At 33.0% G+C, this 12,823-nt stretch overlaps 1 protein-coding gene across 3 annotated transcripts; it reads left to right on the top strand.

Moving 5' to 3' along the window:
• The first annotated feature begins 3,900 nt into the window (after positions 1–3,900).
• Positions 3,901–9,226, top strand: LOC105780181 (autophagy-related protein 18f). 3 transcript variants are annotated; one of them, XM_052631210.1, is made up of 8 exons: positions 3,901–4,771; positions 5,086–5,541; positions 5,617–6,036; positions 6,369–6,605; positions 6,698–7,528; positions 7,826–7,992; positions 8,345–8,669; positions 8,914–9,226. In XM_052631210.1, the coding sequence occupies exons 1-7, from the start codon at positions 4,574–4,576 to the stop codon at positions 8,409–8,411; spliced, it is 2,376 nt and encodes a 791-aa protein (XP_052487170.1). In that variant the 5' UTR covers positions 3,901–4,573; the 3' UTR covers positions 8,412–8,669; positions 8,914–9,226. The 3 variants fall into 3 exon arrangements, with proteins under 3 accessions (XP_052487170.1, XP_052487166.1, XP_052487169.1); XM_052631206.1 differs by having other exon boundaries at positions 8,299–8,669; XM_052631209.1 differs by having other exon boundaries at positions 3,903–4,771; positions 8,317–8,669.
• The last annotated feature ends 3,597 nt before the right edge of the window (positions 9,227–12,823 follow it).

The following is a 12,823-nucleotide window of genomic DNA, read 5'->3' as shown; positions in this document are numbered from 1 at the left end:
GAGAAGCTGAGGTTCAAAAAAGATATGAAGAACTCCAGCTACAACTTAAAGCAGATGCAGCATCGAGAGAAGCTGAGGTTCAACGAAAGTATGAAGAAGTCCAAAGAAGACTTAAAACAGATCTGGCAGAAGAGAAGCAGAGAAGAAGCGAGAGAAGTATAGGGTGCGGAGGGAAGCAGAGGCTAAAGCGAGGGAAGCAGAGGGTCAGCGAGGAAGCAGCGGCGTCAAAAGTTCGATGAACTCCAGAGTAGCTTCAGAGTATGATGAAGATGTTTCAAGATCATAATTACCGCCTTAGACTATCGTGTAAATATACTTGATTTTGAATTTTAATTATAATTTTAACTTTTAACATTTTGTAAGAATAATACTAATTTTATTTTATTTATTGATATTTATTATATTATTTGTTTAAAATATAGATTTATTACTTTTAATTGGTTTAGATATGATTTCTTGATTTGTTTTTACTGGAGGGTGAAAATATAAAAATTTATTTTACAAATCGCCAAATTTAGTGGCGTTTTAGTAAAAGCGCCGCTAAAGATAAGGGTCTTCATGGCGTATGGAAAAAGCGCCCTTAAAGATCATGGTCTTTCGCGGCGTTTGTGGGGAAAGCGCCGCTAAAGATTAGGTTCTTTAGTGGCGTTTGTGGTCGAAGCACCGCTATAGATCAGGGTCTTTTACGGCGTTTTAGGGAAAAGCGCCGCTAAAGACCCTAATTTTTAGCGGCGCTTGTTGCAAAAAACGCCGCTAAAGACCCTGATCTTTAGCGGCGCTTCAGAGCAACACCTTTAGCGGCACAGTCATTAGCGGCTTCTGTTGCGGCGCTTTTCAAAGCGCCGCTAAAAGTATTTACGGCGCTAAAAAGCGCCGCTAAAGGCCTAAAAAAGCGCCACTAAAAGCCTGTTTTGGTGTAGTGGCATCTCCTCGCAATCTCTACACTTTATAAGAGATTGTAATAATCTAATTACATTTGATTTTCTTTTTGCATTTTTTTATGCTTAAAAAGGGCTAACTAAAAGAACCCCAAAATTATATATATATATATCTCTACGTGAGAATCAAGAAAGCGTGGGATAAAAGAAAGATAAAACCTCAAAAAAAAAATCTAACACATTTCAATTCAACAATTTCTCATCAAAACTTCTTTGATTAGGAAATTAATTTCAACCGTGTAAGAAACTTTTTTCATCTACTCGCGCTTCTACCTAATTCCTACACTCGCCTCTCATCAATAAGTAGACAGTTATAAAAGCAAGTCAAATCCTTTATATACTCACAACCATATATACCTGACCATGATCCGGTCCGGCCTAAAGATCCATCTAAAAAATAAGAGAGTTTGAATAAAAATATAAGTTCAAAAAATGAGCTTAAAAAAAGAGAGACCCATTTTTTAAATAGGTTGAGCCTTGGATAAGTTTTTTTTGTCTGAGCCCAACCTGACTCAAATTTACAAAAAAAAAATTGTTGTTGTGTTTTGCTATTGTTTCTACTGTTTTGCTTCTGTGTTTTGTTGTTGTTATGCTGTTATTTTGGTATTATATTGTTACTATTTTGTTGTTGTTTGAATATTATATAATTATTATTTTATTGTTAATTTTGCTATTATTTTAGAAGCATTTTCTTATTAGTTACACCTATTTTAGTGCTATTTAAGTATAAATACTTTTTTCAATTTATTTTCAATTTATTAGAAAATATTTATTTTAATGTTTTGAGTGTATTTGATGTATTATATTTTTTATATTTGTTTTTATATAAAAATAATATTATAAAAAAGTAATACGGGTGAGTCAGATTAGACCTGTCCATGGGCCGGGCGGCTCGGCCCTGCCCGACGGCCCACCGAAATATGGGAGGGTTCGAGTAAAAATATAGGCCCGAAATATGGGCTTGGGCAAAAAAAACGAGGCCCGTTTAAAAAATGGGCCGGGCTCGGGCTCAACTTTTTTGGCCCGAGCCCGGCCCGGCCCTGCCCGAATATACTTTAATTTTTATTTTTATTTTTATTTTTTAATTTTAAAATACTTTAAAAATATTTTTATTTTTATTTTTTTAATTTTAAAATATTTTTTTGTGTTTATTAAAAATTGGGCCGGGCCGAGCGGGCTTATTATTTTTTCCCGAGCTAGGCCTGGGCAAAATTTAGGCTCATATTTTGGGCCGAGCCTGGGCCTAAAAGTCGGGCCGAAATTTTTTTCTGGGCCCAGCCAATGGACAGGTCTAAGTCAGATCAAGCTCGAGTTTTAGTAGTTTTATTCGGGTCGGGCCAAACCTAGACCTGAAAAACAGGCCTAAAATTCTGTTGAGGCTAAGCTAGAACCCAAAATGATCACCTCTACTTGCAGATGCTCTTGAACTTGGAGGGAATTTTTCTTTTTCTAATTTTCTTAAATTTTCAATTAAGAAAATTAAAAAAAATTAAACAAAGAAAATTTGATTTATTTTCATTAAAGAAATAAAAAGAAGAGAAAGATCATGTTTATCCTTAATGGTGTTTTTTTTTTTTGGTTGAATTGAAGATATAATGCAGCCTTTTAGAATATATTAAAATTCTTTAAAAAATTAAAACTATATAACTTTAATCGTTTTATTAAACGGTTTTGATAAACGGTTTTATGCATTAAATTATACAAAAATTTCCCAAAAATATTTCCAAAGAAAATAAAATAAAATTAGAAACTAAAGATTTTAAATAAATAATAAAAAGAATAAATATTTTTTTATGTATTTTGAAATGTTACAGTTTATTAATTGCATAAAAAGTAAAAATAAAAATAAAAGCATCGTTTCTCTTTTTTTAAATAATTAACTATTTCATATTTTTATTTAAAAATAATATGATATTTATTAACAACACGTTTATTAAATAAAATAAAATTTTATTTTCAAAACAAAATACAAAAACACTTTTGATACTTTTTTGAATAAAATAAAAATTCTTATATTTATACTAAGATTAGAGATTTGATATATTTTAAAGCTGATTTTGCAGATGTAAACCAGCGTTAAATTTTCAATTAAAATTAATTTATTTTTAATAGTTTTTAATTTTATAAAGCATTTTTAATAGAGATAATTAGCCATTTTTTATTTTTATATATTCTTATTTTATTTTAAAAATAAGTTTTAATATTTTATATAAAAACTAAAAATAATTTTAATATATTTTTTAATTTTCCAAGATAATGAAAATGAAAACTCCATTGTTTTCCAAATCAAATACACCAAAAGGATATATTAAAAAATAGGTAAACTATCAAAATAATCACTTTTGTTTTTCTCAGATTATATTTTAGTCATTTATATTTGAAATGTTACGTTTTAGTCATTTATGTTAACGTGTTGTAACATTTTAGTCACTGAGCAGTTAACGGTGTAACGGTAAGCTGATCTGACACGTTAAATCATCATTCAAACAAAAAGTTTAAGTTAGATTATACAATTGATCCCTATATTTTTTCGTTTTAAGTAATTTTTTTCTTTTATGTTCTTTTAATTTTATTTATTTATTTATTTTCCATTTTCTTCTACTTCTCTATCTATTTTTCTCCTTTCTCCATCTCTTTTAAAAAATTAAATTACTCAAAATGAAAAAAATATAAGGACTAATTATATAATTTAACCTAAAATTTTTTTGTTAAAATGATAATTTAACATGCCACGTCAGTTTACTGTTACACCGTTAACGACAATTAACGCTCAGTGACTAAAATGTTACAAAACAATAACGTAACTGACTGAAATATAACATTTTGAACATAAATAACTAAAATACAACCTGAGATAAATAAAAATAACTATTTTAATAGTTTTGAAATCCTGATAGCGAAAGAAAAAGAAAAAGAAAAAAACCCTTTGAATTGAATTTTAAGAGTTAAAAAAGAAACAAAGGGAAAAAAAATGGCAACTTCATCTCTTCAGTATCCAACCTTCTTCCTTTCTCTCTCAAAACTCTGTCATATTTCAATCTTTCATTGGATCGTTTCCTAAATTTTCGTTCAAAATCCCCTCAAAACCACTCTCTTCTGATCAATTTTTTTTTCTATGTTCTTAATTTCCCATTTCTATTTGTTAAAAAATTAATTCGATTTCCAAACCCAAAAAAAAGTTATTTCTTTTATTTTTGTGAATTTAAAAAGAAAAAATTCTTTTCGTTTTACGCCAGTTAATACCTTTTCGAAAATTTTAATTTGTACAATTCTTTTAGAATATAAAAGTTTTGAGTTTTCAGAGAAACAACAGAGAATCAAAATCAAAGCCGGGTCTTTTTGTCTTGTTTAGTTTCAGACTTTGTTTTATCTTGTTTTGTTTGTCCCTTGTTTTTCATAAAGAAGATTGCTTTTATTTGCTTCAAATGGAGATATTTGTACCCTGAAAATTTATTCAATTAAAAGTCTGTTTCTTTCTTTCTGGGTTTTCATCCATTCTTCATAATTTCTCATTTTTCCCCAAAAACCCAGCTATTTAAAAGAAAGTAATAAGGAACAACCTTTGGGGTTAGTAAAAAGGAGAAGTTGGTGTATTGTTTTGATTTTCGGGTTTGTTTAATTAGGTGTTGGGGATTATGAGGAACAGTGGAGATGGACAAGGGCAGTCTAGAACACAAAGCGGAGGTGTCGTTTCCAGGTCTGCTCGGAGTTCGTTCCGTGCCATTTCCAGCTACTTAAGGATCGTTTCTTCCGGTGCTTCCACCGTCGCACGGTCGGCGGTTTCTGTGGCATCCTCGATTGTGGATAGGGAAGATGATTCTGGCTATGATCAGGTAAGAAATAAAAGAAGGGTCTTTTGTTTTTCGTTCTAATTTTAATCTCTAAATATATATTCTCTTTAATTTCCTTGTTATAGAGTTGGAAAAATTGTTTACTTCAAAAATTGTTTACTTCAATTTATTCTAAATGTGTATGCTGACTGTTGTTTTATGTAAATTAAATGCGACAAGCTATACTTCCTTTGCGCAGTTAAATGCATGTAGAAGATATACTTATAGGTTTGTCTTTCTTAATTGTAATTTGAAGTTAAGAGCATAAAATATGACTAGTAATACATTCCTCTGTCAAATGTGTTTATGATGTAAAGGTTCATTGGGCTGGCTTTGACAAGTTAGAAGGAGAGGGAGATGTCATTCGACAAGTTCTTCTTCTTGGTTATCTGTCTGGTTTCCAGGTTTGGGATGTTGAAGAAGCAGATAATGTCCGTGACCTGGTTTCCAAATGTGATGGCCCTGTTTCATTTATGCAAATGCTACCAAAACCGGCTCCAGCAATGAGACCGGATGACAAGTTTGCAGACAGCCGTCCCCTTTTGGTAGTTTCTGCTGATGGGTCGCTCTCCAGGGATGCTCACATACAAGATGGTGCTTATAATGGAAGCATACCAAACAACCATGATTCTGGGAATGGTAGTGTTGTGCCTACCATTGTCCGGTTTTATTCCTTGAGATCTCAATCTTATGTACATTTGCTAAAGTTTAGATCAGCTGTTTATTCTGTAAGGTGCAGTTCTCGAATTGTTGCTGTAGGTCAAGCAGCTCAGGTATGTTACCTTATGCATGTTTTTGAGCACATTATGTTTAGTCAGAGTTTGAGAACATATTTTTATGGCTTGCAGATACATTGTTTTGGTGCCGCAAAATTAGAGAGGGAATATACCATTCTTACAAATCCTATAGTCTCAGGCTTCCCTGGTTCTGGAGGTATAGGCTATGGACCTCTGGCTGTTGGTCCTAGGTGGCTGGCTTACAGTGGAAGTCCAGTTCCAGGTTCGGATTGTGGACGTGTCAGTCCACAACATCTTACACCTTCCGCAAGTTTTCCTGGTTTTTCTTCAAATGGGAGCCTTGTTGCACACTATGCAAAAGAATCAAGCAAGCAACTTGCTTCTGGCATTGTAACCTTAGGAGACATGGGATATAAGAAACTGTCAAGATACCTGCCTGATTCATACAATTATCTACAATCTGGAGGTCCTGGCTGGAAAGGCAATGGAGCTGTTAATGGTCATTTAGTGGATGTTGATAATGTTGGAATGGTACGTATAATTCACCCCAAGTTTGATTCGAAACTAGTATTTTTCAGCCCCTCCCCTTTTTTTAGTTGTCTTTTGCACATTTGGTCCCATTTGTAGTCTTTATTTTTAATCTGCAAGTTGCTAATACTCTGTGAAGTTAGACTTGTAGAAAATATTTTGTTCAATATCTTATGTATTAGTATATATGTTTTAGTCTAAGGCTTGCATTTCCTCTAATTAAGCTCAAATGACTTTTCCATGGTGCTCTCTTATGTGCTAATTATATCTGCAAAAAGGCTACAAGCAAAACCAGTTTTTACACTTCACTTTATATTTTTCCCTGGGCTTATCAGGTAATTGTTAGAGATATTGCCAGTAAAGTTGTAATCGCTCAGTTTAGGGCACACAAGCATCCTATTTCAGCATTATGCTTTGATCCCAGTGGGACCCTTCTTGTGACAGCTTCAGTTCAGGGTCACAGTATCAATGTGTTCAAGATTATGCCTGGGCTTCAAGGAAGCTCTTCTGCATGTAATGCACCAGCATCTTACGCACATCTATACCGGCTGCAGCGTGGTATTACAAATGCTGTAAGACTAGCATTAATGTTGAGTATAAGTCGTATCTGTTGTTGGCAATTGGAGTTTTTCTTAATTTTTTTTACTTTCTTTTGAGATTTCAGGTAATACAGGATATTAGTTTCAGTGATGATAGCAACTGGATTATGATTAGTTCTTCGAGAGGGACAAGCCATCTCTTTGCTATCAATCCAATGGGAGGATCTGTAAGTTCCCAGTCTGGCGATGCTGATTTTGCCCATAAGAATAGCAGTTTGGGTGTTATGACTAAGCCACAAGTTCCATGGCTGCCTAATTTAGGAGTACAAACACCTACTCAAACAAGTCTTTGTGCATCTGGACCCCCTGTGACACTTTCTGTTGTTAGCAGAATAAAGAATGGGAACAATGGCTGGAGAGGCACTGTAAGTGGTGCTGCAGCAGCTGCAACTGGCAGGACGAGTCCCCTTTCAGGGGCCATTGCTTCCTCTTTTCATAACTGCAAGAGCAATAAATTTTTGTTTTCTGAAAGCAGCTCTTCAAAGGCAAAATACCACCTTCTGGTTTTCTCTCCTTCTGGATGTTTGATACAGTATGCTTTACGGCTAGCAGCTGAACATGATTCAACAGCTGTTGTTACTGGATTAAACACAACACATGAGTCAACTGCAGATTCTGATGGAAGGTTGGTAGTCGATGCAATTCAGAAATGGAATATATGTCAGAAACACACGCGAAGGGAGCGAGAAGATAATGTAGACATATATGGTGAGAACGGGACTACAGATAACGGTAAAGTATATCCTGAAGAAGTGAAAGAGGGAAGTACATACCTTGACCCCTCCTATACTGTAAAGAAAGCAAATGCAAACGCCGAGGAAAAACATAATTTGTATATTTCAGAAGCTGAACTGCAGATGCATGAAGCTCGGATGCCACTGTGGGCAAAACCAGAGGTATTAAAGCTGATTAGGAATTTCTTTGATGTTTGTTTGTGGAGATATGCCCATGTGTAAAGGTGCCAGGTAACTTACTTGGTATAGTTCTTTGGTGGCTATCTCAAGGACTTGTTATTGCTTCTCACCTTCACTACTAATGCCGTTTATATCTGTGCATACTTGGGTGTTGAAGAGGTTATTGTGAGAAATAGAAAGGGAGGGGGATTTTCCTGTTCTGTAACTCCAGCTAATGCATATTAAATACTGCATTTTTGTAAACATATTTAACTTTCTTCTTGTTCTTTTTCTTTCCAGATATACTTTCAGTCAATGGTGATGGATGGCATCAAAATGGCTGAAGGAAATGCTTTTGGTGGGGAAATAGAAATTGAAAACTTCTCAGCCCAAACGATTGAAGCACGGTCTAAAAACTTGGTTCCGGTTTTTGACTATGTTCAAACTCCTAAGTTCCAGCAGACAAGGTGTGCTGAATGCAATTTATGTCTATGTACTGATTCCCATGATGCTTGTCAAATCTTTTGTTTCCTGCACTGCTCTCATGTCCAGATGTTTGAGCTTTTTGGTTCATAGCATCATTTTCTGATAATGCATTTATTTAACATCTACGTGAGGAATATTTAATTAATTCCTTAATGTGTATCATGCTTTTGGTTTCTTTAGCCCTTGTTTTTCTATGCTTTATTACCAAATGACATTTCTTACAACTGTTCAATTTGCTTTTGTTGACATTTATGTATAAGTCATCAAGTCTCATCCTCTGACTACAGTATTCCAACTGTATATAGCAATAACAATGGATGCCTGTTGCATCAGAGGTCTGAGCTGCCTGAAGATGGCCGGCTTTCATGTAGAAGCACCTCTGGTTCTCTTGACTTCATGACTGAAAATGGTGCTGCGGTTGCTGAACTTCACACTGGCATCAAAGAAACTGGTTTGAATGGTACTAATATGCCTCTATAGGAGCCAGGGGCTTTGTAAATAACAGTTGTAGCCTTGACACCGAAACACAGCTTGAGATTGTAATATAGAGAGAGCTTAAGAATGGAAGCTCAAATCAAGTTTGTAAATAGTATCAGTGAACTGAAGGCCCCAAAATGGACAATCATTTTGGAGATGAAGGCAATGAACTTGTTTAAAGGTAATCTCTTTATTTCCAGCTTAAATCATCTGTTGTATGTTAGTAATTATGTTTAGGGAGTTCCTTAGGCTTTAACATTGTGTAAACTGAGATGGAGCAGTTCTTAGGGGTTCCTTAGGCTAAATGTTGATTAGTTATACCTATCCTTTCCTAGTTTCTTGTTATGCTTCTAGTGTTGACTTGATAAGAAGCTCTGTCTCTATTATGATTATGAACTGAATTTGACATTTCTGTCTAATTTCAGGTATGCATATATCCTTTTGATTCTACACAGAGGCTGGTAATTACTCTGGGTTGTAAAGAGAACAAGGGGTAAAGCTGAATTGTGGATACTATGTTGTTAGGTTTCTTATATGTTAAATTTGTAAATAACAGAATGAAATCCCCAATATTTAGTGGTGATATGTAATGTAAGTGATAGCATTACTTTATAGCCCCAAACCCATTTCTGTTCTATTAATTTAAAATGTTTATTTGTTACCATTCGGAGTTGTATTTATATGAAGAACGAGATTATAGCAACATCATAAATACAAGTTTCTTTCACTTTGTTTCCCTATTTTCTTCTTTTTCCAGCAGTAAATAGTAATTGTTGTACATTTTATTGTTTCAGCAACTTGTTTTCGCTGTATAGCTTAGCAAAAGAGAGAATACTACTTTGTTTGATAGAGTGGAAAGAAAATTAGAATGATGGAAAATTGAAGGGGTGAGAAAATAAAATGATGGAAAATATATATATATATATTCATAGATGTGCTTGATAGGAAAGATGAAAAAAAAACTTTTTCCTTTTATTATTTGGTAGAGTTGTAAAAAAATTGAAAAATGCATAATTTGTATTAAGAAGTATTTCTCTCAATTTTTCTCTTATCATTTCAATTTAAAAGAATTGATTTTTATGATTTTTATGAAATAAGATAGAAAATGGTCAACCTTTCTTAATTTCTTTCCTCTCACCATTGTTTTCTATAAAACATACTCGAAACTAATTTTCTTTTTACTTTTCTACTCTCTCCTCACATTCCTTTATTTTTTACCTACGCAAGTACACCTGAATCATTTTTAAGTAGAGCCATGTTTGGCCATCCACCTGAAATGTTGCACCAAAATGATGTAAATGTTGCACCAAAATGATGTTCTTACATATTAACCAATGGCTGCAGAAACAAGGAATTGAGTGCCTTTGAATCTGATATATTGGTTTGGTTTTTTACTTTTAACTAGCATCGATTTTGATTCATGCTTCGCGTTGCTAATATTTTTGGGCTAAAATATAGAGTTAAAAAACAATTATTTTAAAGATTTAATATTCTCTGTATATTTGGAATTTAATTTTATATTTTTATTGTTAAAATTATTTTATTAAAATTATTGGTATCACATACTAAATTAAAAAAAAACTTAGTAGCCACACACAAAATTTTAAAGGGTTAAGAATTCTTAAAATTAACGTCAACATTTTAATTAGGAAGAAATATTTAGACTAATTAATGACAAAATAAGTGTTGAGGCATCAAAGTAGGTAAAAGAATTAAAGTATAAAGATTAAATTTAAGTGTAGTATAGAGACCAAAATTAAAGTTTGATAATTTTTATATAATCTAAAAAGGTAACATAGGGACCAAAACTGAAAATTGATCATTTTATATAATCTAAAAATATGAAAGGATCCAAATTGAAATTTAACTATATGTTAATAACGCCAGAAAAGAAAAGTAAAGAAAAAGAAGAAAAAGCCGCTTAGTAGTGTAGATGGCTCCATGGATATTGAAGCTCTCGACCTCAAATGCTGGAGTTCAAGTTTTGACAATGACATTTTTTACCTTAAAATTGTAATGTAATGTATCAAAAACAAAAGAAACTCAAATCTTGTCTAGTTTTTAAACATAGTAATGATATCTAGTAATGTGTAAGCATTGCACTATAACATTCCATTTCATAGTATGAGATTATGAGGCAATCTTAAACCCTGAACATGATATTGAGAACTACACCATCAATTTTTGTCTTGGAAAACAAATTATTCTAACATCCAACATTTATGTCCATTGATTCTATTTTCCCAAATCAAACCTCCATGAATATTAGTATTTGATAAAAGCTACCTCCAAAACAAGCCTACAACTTTCAATGCATCTCTTTGTTTGAGTTACATTTAAGTTGGACCAAACAACTTTCTTTTTTTTTTTTTTTCGCTTGGCCTGATAGAGTCAACTATGGTAACTAATAAGCTATTAGAAGTCTATTGGAAGTTAATTTGTCAATTTTAATTAGTTAATTTACGATTGTTATTTGTAATTAGTTACCAACATTTATTTATTTTACTCCATTTATAAACTCATGTATTTTCGATATAAACAAAGAATAACAAGAATCAAAGTTTTTCCTCTCTTCAACACTTCCTTTTCCTTCATTTCTTTTCAACCAAATGATTTCTTCAATGTTAAATAAGACTTTCTAATATGGTATCGAGCACGCATATCAAATGATATAGATGATCGTGTTATGTAAACAAAACGTTTTTCAAAATTGCAAATAACAATTGCAGGACAATAATGTTATTAGATTATGTTATAACTTTACAAATAAACAAATCAATATTTAATTGGATCAAACAAACTTTCCTTTGTAAAAAAAAGGTATATCTTATTGTAAAAAGTTGTAGATTAAAGTTTTATATCTTGAAGGGACTTAGTCAGTTCTTGCTAAGTTTGTAATCAATGAGTCTTGTCAAAGAACCAAAAATCTTGAGAGAATTGCATATGATAATGAAGATAATTCATCGACATCCTAGTTGTTATTTGTTGTTAGTTCAGACATATTACCTAATTTGGTGATATGTGATATTGCCTGAGCAATTTGGGATGCAATTCATAATCTCTATTCTTACAAATCAACCACTAAGATTATTTGCACAAAAAAACCCACGAAGATTATGAATATTAGGTGTAAGCATAGCTAGTTAGTATATGAATCAACCTACTTGGAGGTGGGTGCATTGAAGAGAACATATAGGTATTTGAAGGGTACTTGTAACTATGGCATCTTATTTCGACTAGTAAAGAGTATGAGCCTAGTTGCTTACTCATATGCTGTAACACCCCGAAATTGGGGTTAGAAGTTTTTAAGTTTGTAGGGTGAGTCATGTGGATTTCGTTAGACATTTATGTTTTTTTTTTTTTTTGTGTTTGAGAGATAAGAATGAGTTTGTTGGTCTAGTGGTAAAGAGGCAATTTACCTTGGGTCTTGTGTTTGAACCCTCATGTCTGTAAAATGAGATTTTTTGTTTTAATTTTTAGATCCATTTTAAAAAAAATATGAATGAGTCAAAGTTGTTAATTTTATTTTAATTAGATTTTATTTGCTTTAATGTTGAATTTTGAAAAAAAACAAAAAGGGAAAATAATGCCAAAATTGTTTCAACATTTTTCCCCTACTCACTTTCTTTCTTTCATGTTTCTATCTCTCTGACGTCTATCCTCTTCTTCAAATTTTTCATTTTGATTTTTTTAAGTGGTTTTCCTTCTTTCTTCGTTCTCATTTGGATCGTCAAGTTCTTTTCTTGAGACTTTTATATTTTGGTTGATTGCTATCTGTTAGGAGGTTCGGTTGCCTTTCGTTTTTCGTTCAATTAAGTGTTGAATTGAGTAAGTTTGGTTGTTTGAGTTTTGATCATTTGCTTTCGAAGATTTCCATGCTATTGTGATCGAAAACTTTCTTAGTTTTTGATGTTTTTGTGTAACTGAGATTCAGATCAACGTAACGATGGGTATTGATCATTTGTGGGTGCTTGGAATCGCGTAATCAGGTGTGTTTCTGAAACTAACGTAGTTAGGGATCAAATCGTTGATGAATTTTACGAATTTCAGTTGATTTTGGTGTGTTTTTGGGGCCACACGAGTGGTCCACATAGTCATGTGCCATTGTAGAAATAAGTTTATTTTCGAGTCACACGGTCTGGGGTGAGCCACACGGGCTGACAATATTGTCGTGTGACCTTTGTTTGGGGATTTTGTCAATCGTGCATGGGCATGTGTTTCAGCCACACGACCGTGTATCTCAGCCACACGGGCATGTGTTTTAGTCACACGATCGTGTCTTCCTTACTTCCTAAATGTGTTAATTTTGTCACACGGCACAGTGAGTTACACGGT

This window comes from Gossypium raimondii, chromosome 1 (assembly GCF_025698545.1).
Source record: "Gossypium raimondii isolate GPD5lz chromosome 1, ASM2569854v1, whole genome shotgun sequence".
In the NCBI taxonomy this organism is placed as follows: Eukaryota; Viridiplantae; Streptophyta; class Magnoliopsida; order Malvales; family Malvaceae; genus Gossypium; species Gossypium raimondii.
The sequence above is the reverse complement of the archived record's forward strand: the minus strand, read 5'-3'. Positions and strand labels throughout refer to the sequence as shown.

Excerpts from the sequence above, each read along its gene's own strand:
- LOC105780181 (XM_052631206.1), top strand. The coding sequence starts at position 4,574 with ATGAGGAACAGTGGAGATGGACAAGGGCAGTCTAGAACACAAAGCGGA. Across the intron at positions 5,542-5,616 it reads CTGTAGGTCAAGCAGCTCAG|ATACATTGTTTTGGTGCCGC; the intron begins GTATGTTACCTT and ends TATGGCTTGCAG. Across the intron at positions 6,037-6,368 it reads ATGTTGATAATGTTGGAATG|GTAATTGTTAGAGATATTGC; the intron begins GTACGTATAATT and ends TGGGCTTATCAG.